Below are 18,657 nucleotides of genomic sequence, written 5' to 3' on the forward strand. Positions count from 1 at the left end.
TTTGGAAACTTTAACGGTGCTCTCAACTTTGGAAAAAGTTACCCCAATTTACTGTGTTGAGTTGGCATTGTACAGAAATTAACAGCCATATTGGTCTAGAAATGTTAAATTTTTTTTACTTTTCATTTTTGTTCCATTTGTACAGGGGTAACACATTGTATTAAATATGTAAGGTCATATCTACATGGGTTTGATTATAGAAACTGATACAGTATTTTCTAAATAATGGAAAAAAATAAGATAAGACTACAAGAGCAAGAAACAGTTTAAATATGTTCAGGGACCATTTTCATCTTCAGAATTAGGGATTATTTTAATTTTACATCATTGCCTTTTCTATTTTACTTTCCTTTTTAGTTTTATTTTAGGTAAGGTCATATCTACATGGGTTTGATTATAGAAACTGATACAGTATTTTCTAAATAATGGAAAAAAATAAGATAAGACTACAAGAGCAAGAAACAGTTTAAATATGTTCAGGGACCATTTTCATCTTCAGAATTAGGGATTATTTTAATTTTACATCATTGCCTTTTCTATTTTACTTTCCTTTTTAGTTTTATTTTAGGATTTAGGATATGGATTCCCTATTTTTAATGTTCATACAGAGATTTCTTTAACTGAAATACCCAATAGTTTCTCTGGTGTGAAAAACTATAATAGTACACAGGATCCTAATGAGATAATTAATAATGTGAAATAGGAAGTAAAGGGCTAAAGGTGTAGGGAAAGTGGGAAGGGTGGGGCAAAGGTAATAAGGGAGAGGAAAAAAATATGAGAAACTGAAAAAAATGGAAATTAAGTGTTTGTAAATGGGGAGGGGAGGAGGGGATGAAGGGAGGGCAGGGCCAAGGGGGAAAAATGAGAATCAAGACCTATCATGTAAAGGTACAGGATCCCAATAATGAATGTAACTGTATTATATACCTAGATTGTACAAATAAACTCAATAAAAAGAAAAAAAAGAGAGAAAAAGGTGGGGTGGATCCCACTTGGCTCTTTATGGAAGTAGATGAAAAATATATATATAATATGCTGAGGGACACAGGAAAGTTTATTTAGAAAAAGAAGAGTTGGGTATATGTTTCTGACTTAGTTTTTTGGCACTGTTTTTTTCTCCAGGGCTTTTGTAAGTTTTGACAAGTGGAGAATGTGACTATGCGTTCCTAATTATGAATATTATATAGCAAAATTATATAAGATTAGATGGGATCTTTAAGAGGCTAATATTGAAACTGAAAAATCAAATACAATAACTTTAAAAGATATATTTAAAAAAGAAAACTTAACCTGGAAGAGAGCTTCTCTAGTTGAGAAATTTAACAGAATATAAATAAAAATATCTTGAATTACTCTAAGGAAAAACAAATCCAAAAAAAACCCAAACAACTAAAATGTTGTGAAGAGGGACATAAACCTTACAGGTTTATATAGGTATGTGTACACATACAAAGCAGTAATTTTATTGTAATCTATTCTGAGAGTATATGATAGATTGTAGACAAAGATTATAGGTGAAAAAAATTTTCACAAGTATAAGTGTTCCATTTCTCTTTGTTTGCATTTAATTTGGTATGCAAACTTCCAAGGGTTGTGAAGGCACTGATAAGGGTTGTTGACTGCTCATGGAGGTGCTTTATGGAAGGTCTTTCTTTGTTGCCTTTTTGTTTTGGTGGAGAAGCAAAAATTTATGGGACTGCTTAGCGGAAGATAGCTCTCCGGGCATTGTGAGGAGTCACTTTCCTTAGCAGGGGATAGCTTTCTTAGGGGTTTCCCTGAGTCCTCTCTAAAGCACATGGGCAGAGACTTAACTTATTTTTACCTTGATCATTTTTTATGAACTTAAACTGCAATCAAATTTACCACTTTCCAAATCACATGTGAAATTATGGCACAATAGTTCAATAGGAAAAAAAAAAGTCATGACATATCTCTTATCTGGAGATGTGTCATGACTTTGTCTCATATAACCTGTTTACTCATCTAAAATTTTTGCATTCATTTGTGAACTTTGCAAGCATAACCCCTTTTGGTGTCTGGGTAACTGTCTTCTACTGTAATGTTTCTCTACTTTTCTCTGGACATAGACTTCTGTACATGACAGTGAGAAGCCCCAAAAAGATCCATTAGTGGAATAATAATTTGTGGTACTATGGGATAGCCGAGATTTTGGAAGAGTCCTACCTTGAAAAAGACCTAGAGATTTAAACTAGAAAACTAGTGAATATAATGTAGTTTTTTCAAATGAAAAAGGATGACATTAAGGCCCTAAACCAAGAAACATACCACAGCTGCTTTTCCAATCAGTGAAAAATGGCTGCCTCTGAAATATAACGACTACCATTTTCTGTCCTCAGGAGAGAGCTGGGGGTAGTAAACCAGAATTTCTTCTGTGCCGGGTGTGGAACTCCAATAGAGCCTAGTAAGTATGCATCTCAGATTTCTGGCTTATTGTGTGACAGTAGAGCGAAGAGTAACAAGAGTTGGCAGTGCATATGTGGCAGTTTCTGTGTGAGAAACCCTTGGTGAGAAGTCGTATTAAGAGCTGCCTTCTCTTCTGGCAGAGGCTGTCCTGACCTGTAAGTCTGTGAGCCCACCCAGGAAGTAGGAGGACCAGCACCCTAGCTGTCTCCTCATTGGGCACTTGGCTCCAGCCACATGGGCTCCCTACTGGACCTTTAAAATGCCACTCTGTCCTGACTCAGGGATTTATATCTGTGGTTCTCTCTCCCAGGAAGGCCAATTCTGCAGACATGCCCATGTATGGTTCCTTTACCTCCTAAATAACTTTATTCAACTATCCCAAGGTTGTCCTGGCTACCCTGTGCAAAACACCCACTGTGCTATACTCCTGGCCACAAATAATCAGCAGTTTTTACGCTTCTCTTCCTCCTCATTTTTATTCTTTGTAGAATACTTTTATATGGTACTGATTTATTTTATTATCTATTTCCATCACTAGATTATAAATTCTGTGGGACAGATATGTTGCTGCTTTTGTTTATTGTTATATCTCTGGTTTCTAGAGGGCTGCCTAACTCATAGTTGTTCGTCAAAAGACATTTCTGATCCTTACAAATGCTACATGCCTATAATTTCAGCATTCTGGGAGGCTGAAGCAGAAGGATGGCAAATTCAAGGCTAGTCTGTGCTACATAGTGAGTTTAAGGCCAGCCTGGACTTTATAATGAGACTCTGTAGAAGGAAAGAAAGAAGGAAGCAAAAGAAGAAAAGAAGGAAGGAAGGAAAAGGGAAGAGGAAGGGAAAGGAGGGAAGATACATTTGTGGAGTGAATGACTGGTTTGTCAAGGAGCTGGCCAGACTTCTGTCAGAGTTTGAAGAGGTGGCCTGAGGGGATCATATCTGGGCTGAGATCTAAAACATCGGGCACTCCTCAGCTAGCCGTGCAGGTGTCCACCTTGAGACTGGGAATTCCTTGTTCTCCTGTGAGGGGCCATACTTCAAGAGATAAAAATAGTAAGGAAACATCTGCCAGGGATTCCTGTACTATGCTGGATGACAGGCATCATAGTTATAACTAGCTTTCGTTAACCGACTCATTTTTCCGGTTAGTGTGGCCAGAACCGTGCCTGTTGGTGAGCCACTGCATCCTGGTCCCTGACAAATACTGAATGCATGAGTCAGGAACTAGAGTCACATGACTATGATTCTACCAACTTTTAGAGTACTTCCGGAAATTTGTTCGAACATGGAACTGGGCCTGTCCTCCTGGTGCAGGGGTGATCTTGTAAACGTGATGCTGCCCAATTCATGGCGTCGGCTCGTTGCTTTGTAGGGAAGACATCATGTTCAGCCAAGAAAGTGAAAACAAGGGTGATGTACGTAACAAAAGAGAAAGGCAGAAGTGCTGTGGCTTTCGCAGCCAGAGAACCTAATCCGGGCTTGGGATAGGAAAGGACTGGAAGTGAGTAGTTTTCTAAGGAAGTGATTGCCTCCAGGGGTGAGGAGTTCATCGTGTTCCTAGTGCCTGTGGCAGGTGAAAAGAAGAATGAGGGGATGAAACATGCTCTATAAGTAGGCAGGGCAGATTGTAGATGGCAATATGGAATATATAAATAATTCCTTCAAAATAGCCCTATCTTTAGGGACAGTTTTTTAAACTTTATAATTTGAGATCATTTTTAGACTTACAGATGACTTGCAAAGATAGTACAGAGAGTTCCTGACAGCTTTCCCTAGTGTCAACATCTAATATAATCATTGTATAATTATTAAATCTGAGAAATTAACATTGGTTACCGTTCCAATAACTAAACTACAGACCTTGTCGGATTTTCACCAGGTTTTCCACTAATGTCCTTTATCTGTTTCAGAATTGAATCTGAAATTCCACACTGAACCTAGTTGTCATATTTCTTTACTCTCCAATCTCACACACTCTACATGACATTTTACCCTTTGTCACTTCAGCGCATCCTAAAAATAAGGATTATAAATGGTTATCACACCAAAACATAACAATTCCCTAATATTGTCTGCTACTAGTCCAGTTTCATTTGCTGTCTTCAGGATGTGATATGTGGCTAATTTTCCTATCCAAATTCCAGCTGAATTTCACACAGTACGGTTGTGTATAGTTCTCTTTAGTTAGCTTTATTCTAGAACTGCTGTATCTAATATGGCAGCTGCTCGTCCATATGGCGACATACAATTTAATTTAAATGAATTAAAATGTAAAACTCAATTCAGTTATGCTAGCTACATTTTAAACACTCAGTATACATATAACTATGGCTACTTTTGAATAGCACAGATAGAAAATATGTCCATGCTCACAGAAGGCTCCATTCGTCCTATTTTAGAACATTTCCCTCCTGTTTTTCCCATGCCATTAACTTTTCAAAAGATAAGAACAGTTGTTGTTTAGAGCTAGATTTCTCAGTTTGAGCACTGTTGACTCTGTTGCGGGGTGTCCTGTGCACCCTGGGGTCCTTAGCAGCATCATTCATTGCCAGTGGCAGCCTCTGAGTCGTGACTACTGCAAATGATGTCTCCCAATATTTCCAAATGTCCCTGGAGAGGGGAAAGAAACCTGGCTGAGAACCGCTGGTTGAGAACACTTTGTTATGTTCCCTTTTCGTGAAAGTCTTAAAACCCAAAAGAGATGGATATAACTTGTTCTGTTGTGATAGTGCAATACTTGACATGCAGCCAATGAAGTCTGATGAATGAGTGAGTAGGTATTGAGATGTTGGGCTCTTGGATATTAGGGAGAGATGAATTATATCAAGAAACGTTATTGGCACCATCATTAAACCTTATATTTAGAGTATTTTTTTTTTTTGCCTTTTTGTGCTTTTTGGGGTTTTGTTGTTGTTGTTGTTGTTGTTGTTGTTTTTATTGTACCAGGAACTGAACTCAGGACCTTGTGCTTGGGAGGCAGGCAGAGGCACCACTGAGCTAAATCCCTGGCCCCTTTTTGTGCTTTTTGTTTCTTGCTGTTTCTTTTTGTAATCTCGCTGTTTAAAATGCCACCAAACATGGTGCTGAAGAGTCAACTAGTGCCCCTAAGTACAAGAAGTCTGACTTTTCTTTTGGAGAAAATATGGCCTACAGTGCTACTGGAACTGAATTTAACGTTATCAGTCAATATAATATATTAATTAGATTGTCTTTAAGCAGAAATACCCACAAGACAAGGTTATATATTGATCATTTGATGGAAGTACTGTTACGGGAAATTCCTTAACCATATATTCCCCGAGGGGCAGGGGTGTAGTGTATACTAATTCAGCACTCACTGAAACCATACAGCGTGACCGCCACAACAGGGGTTTCTCTTTATTGAGGTGGGGGGGTGGTAGTGCGGTGCTGAAGATTGAACCCAGGTTCTGGTACAGGCTAAGCAAGCACTCTGCCACTGGGCTGTGTCCCAAACCCCATTCATTTGCTTTTAAAAACCGACTCTGAGCCTGTGGTAGACCTGAGGGATCTCCTGGGCATCAGTCCTCCCCTCCCCTCACAGCCTGCAGTGGAGAAGAGAGATCAGATGGCTGAGACTACAGCACAGCCAGAATCCCACTTGCTGCTTGTGTGTCCCTGGCTTGTTGCTTATCTTTAAAATGTGGAAATGATAGTCCCTACCCCAAAGTTTTGAGCACAGAATGACATAGTACATGTGTCAACCATTGAAACAGTGTGTGGCACAGAGTATATTTCCAGTAGAAAATTGATCTGTGGCTATTCAGGCCCTGTCTATATTGTAAGCCATCATTTGGAAACTATTCAGTGTGCTCAGTACTACAGTAACCACTTCCCATCCAGTATTTCATTGATTCTCACAATATATGTTAACTAATTTGTCAACTAGTGCTATGCCTTATGGCATCTTAATTACAAAGAGACCCACTGAGATCATGAATGCTAAATGTCATATTTTCAAACCTGGTTCATATTAGACCCTAGGCATTGAGGGAGGGCCACATAGGAGACTGTAGATCGTTTTCTTTCTTCACCTGGATGGTGAGCTCCGATATTTGCCTTGTTTCATCTCTACATCTTTTGTTTGTTAAAATATCTCCTTAGAGAGATTTTTTAAAAGCAATGTATGCTTTGGCAAATTTGAAAGTGTAAAGAGCAAAAAATAGTTTTTCCCCATGCTCTGGAAATAACTTACATTTGGCTTTTTGGTGGGACTCTAGACAGTATGTATATGTTTTTTGAAACAAAATGGAGATCACATTATATCTGTCTGTAACTGGATGTGCATTTCCCATGCTTTTCCTTTTACTTCTTTCCTGTGTCTCATTTCACGCTGAGAGCGCTGTACTTATTTAACCAGTTGCCTTTTGATGAACGTTTTGGTTGCCACGCCCCTAACCCCCAATTACAAATGTGCTGTAATGAAGACCTTTGTATATCTCATGTGCCTGCTAGCGTTTCTGTCTGATGGAGTCATAGAAGTAGGATTTCGTTGCCCAGGGAAGCTCGGAGTGTACCACAGGGACATCCTCTGACCAGGTCACTCCACGGTGCAGGAGAGAGCACCCACGTTATGTCTCAACCCCTCACCTGCTCTGGATCTTCTAAATTTGTGACAGTCTGGGCAGACGGAGAATCTCACCGTTTCAATATGCAGTGCTTTGTCAGAGAGATGGAGTGTTTTTCACATCTCTATTGATTTTCTGTATTCTTTCCTTTGGTCATGTGCTTCCATCATTCATTTTTGTCTTTCCTGCTTTTTTCTGATTAATCAAGGAATTTTCTGTGTGTGCACTTCCTCCTGCTGTGTATGCACTGCCTGAGACTTTACAAAGCACTTTTGGTATGTGTGATAGCCCTGACTCCAGTTCTGAGTCGCAGCTTGTGGTTTCAGGACAGCTGGCCTGAAAAGCTCTGGCCTGCCCTGCCCTGCTGGTGACAGTTGGAGTCTGAACTCCCAACCAGATATGCAGATCTATGTGGAATGGCCTATCACTACACTGCAGCTCACTGTGCCCGTCTTCCAAATCTAGCAGCATTCTGAGAGGGTTCTGTTTTTCCAACATCTATTCTGCCCTATTAAAGTTCATGAATGGCCACGGTGTTAAGTCCCCAAGTCCCTGCCACGTTGTTCCCAGTCGTCCTGAAGTGTAGTATGGCTTTGCCACTGTGAAAACAGCCATGTGAGTCTCTGAACTTTGCAGATATTTGGGGGTGGAGCCACGTGGGTGGATTTTCAGGGCCCTCCTGTGTGCCCCGCAGAGTTTGTGAAGAGGCTCCGGTACTGCGAATACCTGGGGAAGTATTTCTGTGACTGCTGCCACTCCTACGTGGAGTCCTGCATCCCCGCGCGCATCCTGATGCAGTGGGACTTCAGGAAGTACTATGTCAGCAATTTCTCCAAACAGCTGCTCGACCACATATGGCACCAGCCCATCTTCAGTCTGCCGAGCATCAGCCACAGCCTCTCCACAAAGGCCAAGGAACTGGACAGGGTGAAGGTGAGAGGGTGAGGGCTTCTGCCGGGAAGCGAGTTTGGCTGGAAAGTGAAGCCCACTGGGGTTGCGTGTCACTCTGACCTTCCTATACAGATCCTCAGAGAGGTGGGTGACTGATATGAATAAAGCTGATCTTCGGCGTTCCTAGCCTGCAAGGCTGTAAGGGCTCACACTAAATTATATATAAATGTTTTAAATATATTTATTTACATGAACTCACCCACTTTGTGTTTTTCTTGGAAGAGGGCCCCCAAAGTGGTGTGTGATCTGTAGGCTCCACAAAACCTGGATCCATCCGAGACCTTCTGTGGATCTCATGAGTCAGATATGAATGCCTGCTGCAGAGGCTGTTTGCTTCAAAAGTTTGTCTTTTACCGGGTGGTATTTTGAAGTGAGAATTAACATGGACCTGCCAGAGTCATTGACCGCGTTGAATTCCCTCTCCCTGTCCCCTGTTTGGTTTCTCACGTTAGGACATCCAAGAGCAGCTCTTTCATATCAAGAAGCTCTTGAAGACTTGCAGGTTTGCTGACAGGTAGGATTCTCAGTGGGGACGGCCTGTGCTCCCCTCTGATCTGCTCCTCCTGCTTGCCTGCTGTCCCTGCCCTTCTTGTATGCAAGTCTTCTTAGCACAGTAATTAGTGACACTCTTGGGAAGATTGCTACTTCTTCAAAACTACTAAGCCTGCTAAATCACCAGTGGAGGACTTAACATGTTAAGAAAATAGGCCAGGACAAGGATGAAAAGAAAAATTTGGTAAATCCGTATAACATAAAATTTACTATTTTAATCATTTTAAATGTATAATTCGTTGATACTGAGTACACTCCCACCTGTAATCACTGCACTCTGGGAGACTGAGGCAGGAGAATTACAAGTTCAAGCACAGCCTGGGTGCTTTACTGAAATCCTGTCTCAAAATTTAAAAAATAATAATAAAAAGGGACAGTAATGTAGTTCAATGAGAATTAAATTTCTGTACCACAAAAAAGGTACATTCCCATCATTATGTGATCATCACCACTGCCTAGCTACAGAACCCTTCATCTTACAAAACTGAAACTCATTTATAATCTTTAAACACTGATTGCCTGCCCTCTAGTCTCCGGCAACCACCTTTTAGTTTTCTCTAAAGATTTTATTATTCTGTGTACCTCATCTAAGTGCTGTGCTACAGAGCTTTCATTTGAGACTGGTTCATTTCACTTATGTTCCTAAGGTTCATCCATGTTGTAGCATACTTCAGAATTTCCTAAATAATGTTCCACTGTAAGTCACCTACCCACTCAGCCGTGCTTACCCATTCACTCCCAGAAGGAAACTTGGGCTGCTTCCACCTCCTGGGAGTAAAGCTATGAGCCTGGTTATGCTGAGACCTGTTAAAATCCCCTTACACCAGGCTTGAGGTACATCTACCTGGGCAAGACCATGGCCTCTAGAACGAACTTGTAGAAGCTTATCCTAAGGACATATTACTGATATGGGTAGAGATTTAGCTAAAATGTAGTTTTTATGTGAGAAGCCCACCAAAAGATTCCAAAACTAATAAACAGATTTAGCAAGGTATTAGGATACAAAATCAACACAGAAAAATAGTGTTCCTGTACTCCTATAATGAACCCACAGAGAAAGAAATTAGGATCGCTTCTTGGCCTTTTGGCTAAGATCAAGTGTAGAAAGAAATTAGGCAAATAATACCTCTCACAATAGCTTCAAGAAAATGTAAATATATTAGGGATTAACCTTATCAGGGAAATTAAAAACTTCTATAATGAAAACTATACTGTAGTACTCTGAAGGAGACCAAAGCAGACATCAGAAAATGGAAAGATATCCTGTTCCTGGACAGACAGTACCTATATTCTCAAAATGCCATATTTCCAAAACTGATGTACAGATTTAATGCAATCCCCATTAGAATTCTAACAGCATGCCTCATAAAACTAGAGAAAATTCTACAGTTCATATGGAATCAGAAGAGACTCAATAACAAAAGCCATCCTGGGCTCACAGAAGCTCACAGGCCAGTAGCATTCTCATTGGTGGGCTGAGGAGCAGGTGGCACCAGACCCTGCCCCCTACTCCAGTCCACCTGATGGCATTTTCGGCTGGTGGGATGGCGCTGAGGCCCCAGCGCAGGAAGATGTTCAACGTGGCGTCAGTGGAGTGAGTGGAGCTGTATGAGAGCCTTCTCACTTGGATCCAGACATTTAATGTCATTACACCATGCCAGGCTGTGGAAGATTTAACAAATGGGGTGGTGATGGCTCAGATTCTTCAAAAGATGTTTTTACAGCACATTTACATTCACAACTGAATCTATTTAATGGAAGACTTTCAGTGTGGTGTTATGGAAAAACTTCTTAAGGTTAAGAGGAGTGATGGTTGCACAACATTGTTGATATTGTTAATGGCACTGAACTTTGCACTTCAAACTGGTTGTGAGGCCCAGGTCTGGTGGCACTTGGCTATTACAGCTACGTGGAGGCTATGACAGGAAGGCAACTTGGAAGCAAGCCTGAGCATAAGAAGCATGACCCTGTCTCAAAATAAAAAGATTGGGAATGTAGCTCATTGCTTCCTGTATTCAATCCGCAGTACCTTAAATATTTATATATAGCTGGGGATTTAGCTCAGCGGTTCAGTGGCCTGCCTTTCAAGTGCAAGGACCCGAGTTCAATCCCTGGTACAAAAAAAAAAAAATTATATATATAGTGGAAGAAAGGAAGAAGTTAAGCTGTCATTATTTGCTGATGAAATACTTTGCATAGAAGACCCAGAAAACTACACCAGAAGACTTCTAGAATTAACATATTGAGTAGAGTAGCTAGATACAAGGTCAGACTCAAAAATCAATAGCCTTCCATACACAAATAGCAGACTAACTGAGAGAGAAATTAGGAAAACAATCCCTTTCAACAATAGCATCCAAAAAAAATGAAATATCTCAGAATCAATCTAATGAAGGAAGCAACAGACCTGTACAATGAAAACTACAGTACTCTGAAAAAAAAGATAAAAAAGGATATAATGGAAAGACATACCCTGTTCGTGGGTAGGAAGAACCAATGTAGTGAAAATGGCCATAGTTCCAAAACTGCTATAAAGATTCAATGCAATCCCAATTGAAATCCCAACAGTATATTTCACAGAACTAGAGAAAATAATCCAAAAATTCATTTGGAACCAGAAGAAACCTAGAATAGCCAAAACAATTCTAGGCAACAGAAGCATGATGCGGGTATTACCATCCCCAACTTGAAATTCTATTATAAAGCCCACTGTGATTTAAAAAAAAAACAAAAAACAAACAAAAACAGCATGGTACTGGCAAAGAAACAGACCTGAGGATCAGTGGAATAGAGTAGAAGATGCAAAAATAACTCCAGAGGTACTCAGCTGCCTCATCTTTGACAGAGGAGCCAACTTTCTTCACTGGAGGAAAGATAGCCTCTCTAATAAATGGTGTTTAAAAAAAAAAAAACTAGATTTCAACCTGCCAAAGATTAAAATTGGAGCCCTTTTACCATGCGGTAAACTAAAATCAATGTGGATTAAAGATCTAAATATTAAAACAAACATTAAAATTGCTAGAAGATAAGTTAGGTAGAACTCTTGAAGACATTGGCATAGGAAAAGACTTTATAAACAAATTCTCAGTAGCACAGCAACTAGCACAAAGAATCAACAGCTGGGATCTCATCTTTTCAAAAAGCGTCTGTACTGCAAGAGAAATCACCAACAGAGCTAAGAGACAACCTACAGTGTGGGAAAAAAAATTTTATTGGCTGTTCTTCAGACAAAAGACTACTATCTAGAATATATGAAGAACTTTAAAAAGTCAGACCCCCCAAATATAAAGATCCAGTTAAAAATGGGCATTTGAAATGAACAGACATTTCTCAGACAAAGAAGTAAAAGCAGCAAATAAATATATGAAAAATGTCCAACAGCACTGGTCATTCAAGAGATGCAAATGAAAACAACACTGAGATTCCTCTTCACCCAAGAAAGAATGGCTGCTATCAAGAAATAAGAAACAAATGCTGGCAGAGCTGTGGGGAGAAAGTAACCCTTCTCCACTGTTGGTAGGAGTATAGACTGGTGCAACCACTGTGGAAATCAATATGGAGATTCCTCAAAAAACTAGGATTAGTGGTCCCATTTGACCCAGCTAGTCCTCTGCTGGGTATCTTCCTAAAAGAATTAAAAGAATCACACTATGGCAATATATACACACCTACATTCATAGAGGCACAGTTTGTAATAGCTATAGCTTGGAAATGGCCCATTTTCCCATTGACTGAAGACTGGATAAAGAAGATGTGTTTTGGGGCAGGGAATTTAGCTCAGTGGTTCTACCACCTGCCTCGCAAGTGCAAGGTCCTGAGATTGATCCCCAGTACCAAAAAAAAAAAAAAAATTAATAAAATGGAGTACTACTCAGCCATAAAATATGAAAAACTAGAGACATTTATAGCTAAATGGATGCACATTGAGGCCATACTCTGAAGTGATAAAAATAGGACACACATGTAAATACCAAATACCCTGGTGTGAGAAACTAAATTGTAAATAAGAATCAAAGTGTATGATAGATAATGTGAAATAGAAAGGAAAGGTCTAAATGGAGTAGGGGAAGTGGGGAAGGATAGGGGAAAGGAAAAAGTATTAGAAAAGGAAAAACTGGAAACAAATTCTTGGTAAATGGGGTGGCAGGTGGAGGGTTTGAAGAGAGGGAGGGGGAATGGGGAAAAAATAAGATCCCAATGATGAATGTACTCTATACCCAAAGTGTATCAATGAAAACAAACATACAAAAAAATCCAAAAGTCCTCCTCGACAACAAGAGCAAAGCAGGAAGTTACAGTAATAAAAAGCAGTATGGTACTGGCACAAAACAGACATGTGGATCGGTGAAACCACATAGAGGATACAGAAACAACCCCAGGTGCATTCAGTCATCTTATCTTTGACAAAGGGATCAAAGGTATACCCTGGAGGAATGATAACTTCTTTAGCAAATAGTGCTAGGAAAACTGGCTACAAACATGCAGGAGATTGAATCTAGACCTGTATCTTTCATCATGTTCTAAACTAAAATCAAAATGGATCAAAGACCTAAATATTTAAAACAAAACATCTACTGGAAGATAAACTAGGTCAAACTCTTGATGACACAGGCATAGGCAAAGACTTTCTGAACAAAACCCCGTTGCACAAGAAATCATCAGTAATTCATAGATGGAATTACATCAAATAAAAAGTTTCTACAAAGCAAAGGAAACCACCACCAAAGTGAAGGGACAACCTGCAGAATGGGAAAAAATTTTGCCAGCTACTACTCCTTGGACAGAGAACTAAAGTAGAAAAGAACTGAAAACTTGGCCCCTCAAAATAACAGATCCAATCCAAAAATGGACAACTGAAATGAATAGATACTTCACAGAAGGAGAACATATGACCAATAAATACATGAAACAATGTGTGACATTGCTGGCCACTAGAGAAATGCAAATTAAAATAATACTTAGATTCCATTTTGCTCCAGAAAGAATGGCCATTATCAAGAAATCAAATAATAACAAATGCTAGCAAGGCTGTGGGGAAGAAAGAACCTTTCTATATTTTGTTGGTAAGAGTGTACACTGGTACAATCACTATGAAGATTCCTCAAAAAATTAAAAATAGAAATTTCATTGGACCAGTGGTTCTGCTTGTAGGCATCTTCCTGAAAGAGTTAAAGACTTCACATTACAGAGGTATATGCACGCCTGTGTTTAGAGCAGCACAACTTATAATAGCTAAATCTTGGAAGTGGCCCTTGTGTCACTGGACCCAGGGATTAGGAGTGGCCCACCTTTGAGTACAGTAATTCCCCTCCCTGCTCAGGCCACAGCCATCGATGCTGACAGAACTGAAGTTTGGCTGGAATGAAGAGAGTCATCATTTTGAATACCTGGTAATCAAACAGTATTTGGCTCACATTTTTCAGACTTGGAAATCAAATGTTCTGCTTTCTATTGCTCAAGGCAGGCATGGCATGGGCAGATATTCTCTGCTCATTCACTCCTTGGCATCAGCATTTACGGAAGTTTAATGTCTTTCTGGCTTCTAAGCAAACTTGAAAAGTGTAGAGTGATGATCAAGGTTCTCTGTTGTTCCCAGGGGTGTGTTTTTTTTTTTAATTGTGTTTAAAAATTGAATTTGAGTGCCAAAAGCAAAAAACCGGCCTGTCCTTCCCCTGTCTGGTGCTCTGTGAGCCTTCTGAATTCCTCTGTTTCCTCCTAGCAGCACATTAAAGGAGTTTGAGCAGGTGCCCCAACACTTGACGGATGAGCTCCACCTGTTTTCCCTAGAGGACCTCGTCAGGACCAAGAGAGGGCTGCTGGCGCCCTTGCTCAGGGACATTCTGAAAGCTTCCCTGGCACATGTGGCCAGCTGTGAGGTAAGAGTTTGCCTGGAGCAGGTGTGTCCCTGAGCTGTTCCTTACCCCAGAGCCAGTGCTGTGTGCTCTGCATTGGACTCCACACAAAGCTCACAAACCCCAAGTGCAGCGCTGTGAATAAGAAGCCGGGATCATCCTGCCGGCAGCTGGCAGAGCTGGGACACAAGCTGGCGGCCTGCAGCTTCTCCATCTGGGTGCAAAGTACTGCTTAGACCCCACTCTGCTTTGCATTAGCCACATAAACTCTCATCCAATGAAACAAAAAGCTTTGTGTCTACATGAACTGAAGGGTTCTAGTGCAGCAACCAGAAATGGACTTCCTCCAATTAGAACACAGGATTAAAGCTGGGTGTGGTAGAACGCTACTTGGGAGGCTGAGGCAGGAGGATTACTTGAGCCCAGGAGTTCAAGGCCAGAAGCCCACAAGTTAGACACACCTGGCTTTCCGGGCTGCATGAAGAGGAATTATCGCAGGCTACATATAAAATTTATAATATAGTTAATGTATATAACTAAAGTTCCTTTCAAAATATTTTAAATTATGACACAGGCATGTCCAGTCCACAGGCTGTAGGTTTGATATATTTCTAAGAGGCTCATCTTAGTCACTTTCCTCATTGCTGGGCAAAATATCCAACACTAGCAACTCAGAGCAAGAGCGATTCATTTTGGCTTAGGTTTTCAGGCCACGGTCAGCTGGTTCCAAGACAAAAATGGTGCAGTGGAAGGTTCTCCCAAAGGTGTCCACATCATAGCAGCCAGGAAGCAGAGAGGACAGGAGGAACGGGTGGGGTAGGGGGGAGCAGGCCCTGCCTCCTAAGGGCAAGCTGGCTGTGCGGCTCCCAGGAGTCAGTTGCCTTCCGAAGCCCAGCCTCTAGGGGCTTTGAGCCATCTGGGGAACATTCAGACCTACACCGTAAGAAGGCTAAAATGGCAGACAGTCAAACACTGATGCCTGCAAATTCTGTCAAAGTGATTACCTAGTTTCTCCATCAAGAATAGCACTATCAGTTTGAAACTTTTTCGTTCCTTCCTTACAGCTGTGTCAAGGGAAGGGCTTCATTTGTGAATTTTGCCGGAGTACGACTGTCATCTTCCCGTTTCAGACTGCAACATGTAAAAGATGTTCAGGTATTTTAATAACTTCATAACATAAGCTTAACAATTGTTTAACGTATTGCAAAGTGAATTGGTTTAATAATAAATCATAGCATTTGTTTAAGCTCAGGTGAATAGCTTAGTAATTTAAACACAGTTACTTTTTTCTTCAGCAAGGATGGAACCTAGAGTCCTTGCTGTGAGCTACATTTAGCCCTTAATTTTTTTTAATATTTGGAAATGGGGTCTCCTAAATCCCCGTGAGTTTTCCAGGCTAGGCTCAAATTTGTAGTCCTCCTGCCTTAGCCTTCCAGTGCGCTGGGATTACAGGTGTACCTCTGCTAGTTACTTTACATCACCCTGACACTAGTGTGTGCTTGTGTGGTGAATTGCAGATCATCGTTTCAGGCACTCGGGGAAAGGATATTTGGGAACAAAGGTTGATGTCTCTTGGGGATTTGGATAGAGGAGATGGTCCCATTCTTGCCTGTGCCCGGCTCTGCTGTGTTTTTGGATCATAGTCACACCCAACTTTAAAGCGCTGTCCTGACTACCTTTGTGTTGTGACAGAGGAGTAGAGTAGCCGTTACAAGCACTGCATAGGCACTGTACAGCTCTGGAGGCCTAGAACAGTTACCATTTGGCTCTTCACAGAAAAGGTTGCTGACCCTTATTCTGGGGTATGAATGCTCAGAAGAATCACATGCTTTCTAAGCTGTTTCATAGGAATTTGCTATTGGTTCCTGCCTTTATCCTTGACAAGGGACAGCATCTTTGTAGGCCACCCTCAAGTTGCTTTCCCCAACCTGTCAGGCATCACAGTGTTTCAGGATGGATTCCACAATGAAAGAGACTCTGAGGCAGCAATCTGCATGCCAGGACTCATGGTTCTCTGGCTGTGTAGCTGTGGGGGGAGGTTGTGTGTGTGAAAGAAGCAGGACTGAGTATGGGGAGAAGTTGGACTGTGGTGTGGTTGTACTGAAGGCCCCAGATCATCTGATGGGAGCTGGTGGGCTGGGGGGTTTTAAGCATTGTGCCATCTTGGGGACAGAATGCTAGGTTCGTTCTCAGACTCCACAGTGACAGTCACTGGATACAGGCAGTGCCAGCAGCAGGCGTGACCCTGGACACGGTTGCTCTCTGTTCAGGGCCTTTTCCAAAGAAACAGCTCCTCTCCCAGACCCATTGGCCACCATGCGAGGCTGAGGGAGCACCAGCCTTTGTGCCTGGCAGATCTCAGGGTGCTGTGCTGTCTCCTGTGTCCATCAGCCTCTCTGGGCCTCATGTTCTTCATCTGGGTGAGTTTCAACCTAGGTGGTTTCTGTTTAGAGGATGCAGTTCTGGATTCAGATGCCCGCTGTCCCTCCCTAGGGCGAGAATGAGCATCTGTACATCTGTACCTATATGACAAAATAAGACCATGCTTGCTAATGCCCAGTCTCCTTGCTTGCAGTGTGCAGGGCCTGCTTTCACAAACACTGCTTCCAGTCCTCGGGCTGCCCCCGGTGTGCGCGCATCACAGCGCGGAGGAGACTTCTGGAAAGTTTGCCCTTGGCAGCCACGTGATGCCCCAGTCTTGTGAAGAAGACTGCCCCACGCATCTTATAAGACAACGAGTTCTGTTTTAGGCATCAAGAGTCTCCTCATTTTATATATTTGATGTTTTGGGAGAATTCAGTCTTTGTTATTAAGTAGAGTCATTTCTTTTTCTTTTTTTTTTTTTGAGTAGAGTCTTTTCTAATAGTGTTGTTTACAAATGTTTGATATATTTGCTGCTACTGGTCTTTTTTTAAAGTTTTGTTTTGGATACTTCTTAGATTTTATTGGAACAGTTGTATTTAGCTAATTTCTGAGCCTCCTCTCTTTTTTATAAGTTGTAACTGACAAGATGAATTAGTTCTTCCTTTAAAACTCATTTGTTAAAATTAGTGATTTCGTGAACAAAAATGCAACCAGAGATCTGTTTGTGCAGGCTTTTTCCCTTCCGGAAGCAGACTTCTACTTAAGTACCACTTTGTGATTGTGTTGGCCTTCTACTTTTATTCCCCTTCTGCAGTTACATCTATTTCAATGTGAATTAGTCTCAGCACGGCATAATCCAGAAGTATAATTTAAAGTAGCTGCCTCTAGATGGCGCTGTTTCAGATGGCGTACATCCAGCCTGTATTTGTTAACGCTCTGTCCCATCTGTCTCTCCCTCAAGGGAGGCAGAGGTAAATAGAACTTCACCCTTTGCCTCATATATATAAAAAACTGAGCAAAATGAGAAAATGAAAAAATGGAAATGAAGTGTCTATAAATGGGGAGGGGAGGAGTGGGTGAAAGGAGGGCAGGGACAAGGGGGAAAAATGAGAACCAAGACCTGTCATGTAAAGATACAAGATCTCAATAATAAATGTAACTGTACTGTATACCTAAAATGTACCAATAAACTCAATGAGGGGGAAAATAAATAAATAAATAACTGAGCATAAGTTATTTGAAGACTTAAATAAACTGGGAGAAAATACTCTTATTTTATTATTGTTTTTTTTTTTTGGTACTGGGGATCAAACTCGGGACCTTGTGCTAACAAGGCAGGCAGCAGAACCACTAAGCTAAAGCCCCAGCCCTAGGAGAAAATATTCTTAATGAACAATGTGATCCTATAACAACACTAGGATTGTCTACAAAAATTAATAATATTAAATGAAATACAGATATGATGGTGGCACATATCTGTAATTTCAGCTCTCAAGAGGCTGAGACAGGAGGATTGCAAGTTTGAAACCAACATGGCCTACATAGTGAGTTCAAGTCCAACCTGAAGTACACAGTAAGACTCAGTCTCAAAAAAAAAACCAAAAACAAAACAAAAAAACCCTAAAAATGTATGATAATAATAAATAAAGGTTAGGTGAATCACAAAACGTTTGTGAACTTCTTTTTGCCAATGCTTCTCATATTTATATGCCTCCCTGAAACATGTTTATATTCCCTCAAATGGCCATGTATCATTTTACAGGTGAGGAAACTGAAACTTAGAAAAGAGAAACGACTTATCTGGGTTCTTATAGGTAGTATGTATAGAACTAGGCTGACAGTTGAGTCTCCAAAGCCTGTGTTCCTAGTGCAGAATTCTGGGAATTTTTTTTAACAATAGGAGCAGAAATAAAATTAACTTATGCTAA

General features: G+C 40.8%; 1 protein-coding gene across 8 annotated transcripts in view; it reads left to right on the forward strand.

The window, feature by feature from the left end:
- The window catches only part of Rubcnl (rubicon like autophagy enhancer), a 41,842-nt gene extending 24,057 nt beyond the window's left edge, over positions 1–17,785 (forward strand). For 6 of the 8 annotated variants that reach the window (XM_010637014.2, XM_010637013.3, XM_010637020.3 and 3 more), the window contains exons 8-13: positions 2,358–2,422; positions 7,705–7,943; positions 8,414–8,475; positions 14,233–14,389; positions 15,430–15,520; positions 16,941–17,785. In XM_010637014.2, coding sequence (XP_010635316.1) covers positions 2,358–2,422; positions 7,705–7,943; positions 8,414–8,475; positions 14,233–14,389; positions 15,430–15,520; positions 16,941–17,053 — 727 coding nt within the window. In that variant the 3' untranslated portion in view covers positions 17,054–17,785. The remainder of the gene's footprint in view (positions 1–2,357; positions 2,423–7,704; positions 7,944–8,413; positions 8,476–14,232; positions 14,390–15,429; positions 15,521–16,940) is intronic. The other 2 variants (XM_010637019.3, XM_010637022.3) reach the window with 1 other exon arrangement.
- The last annotated feature ends 872 nt before the right edge of the window (positions 17,786–18,657 follow it).

Source organism: Fukomys damarensis, unplaced genomic scaffold (genome assembly GCF_012274545.1).
Source record: "Fukomys damarensis isolate Sample0158 unplaced genomic scaffold, DMR_v1.0_HiC HiC_scaffold_38, whole genome shotgun sequence".
Taxonomy (NCBI): Eukaryota; Metazoa; Chordata; class Mammalia; order Rodentia; family Bathyergidae; genus Fukomys; species Fukomys damarensis.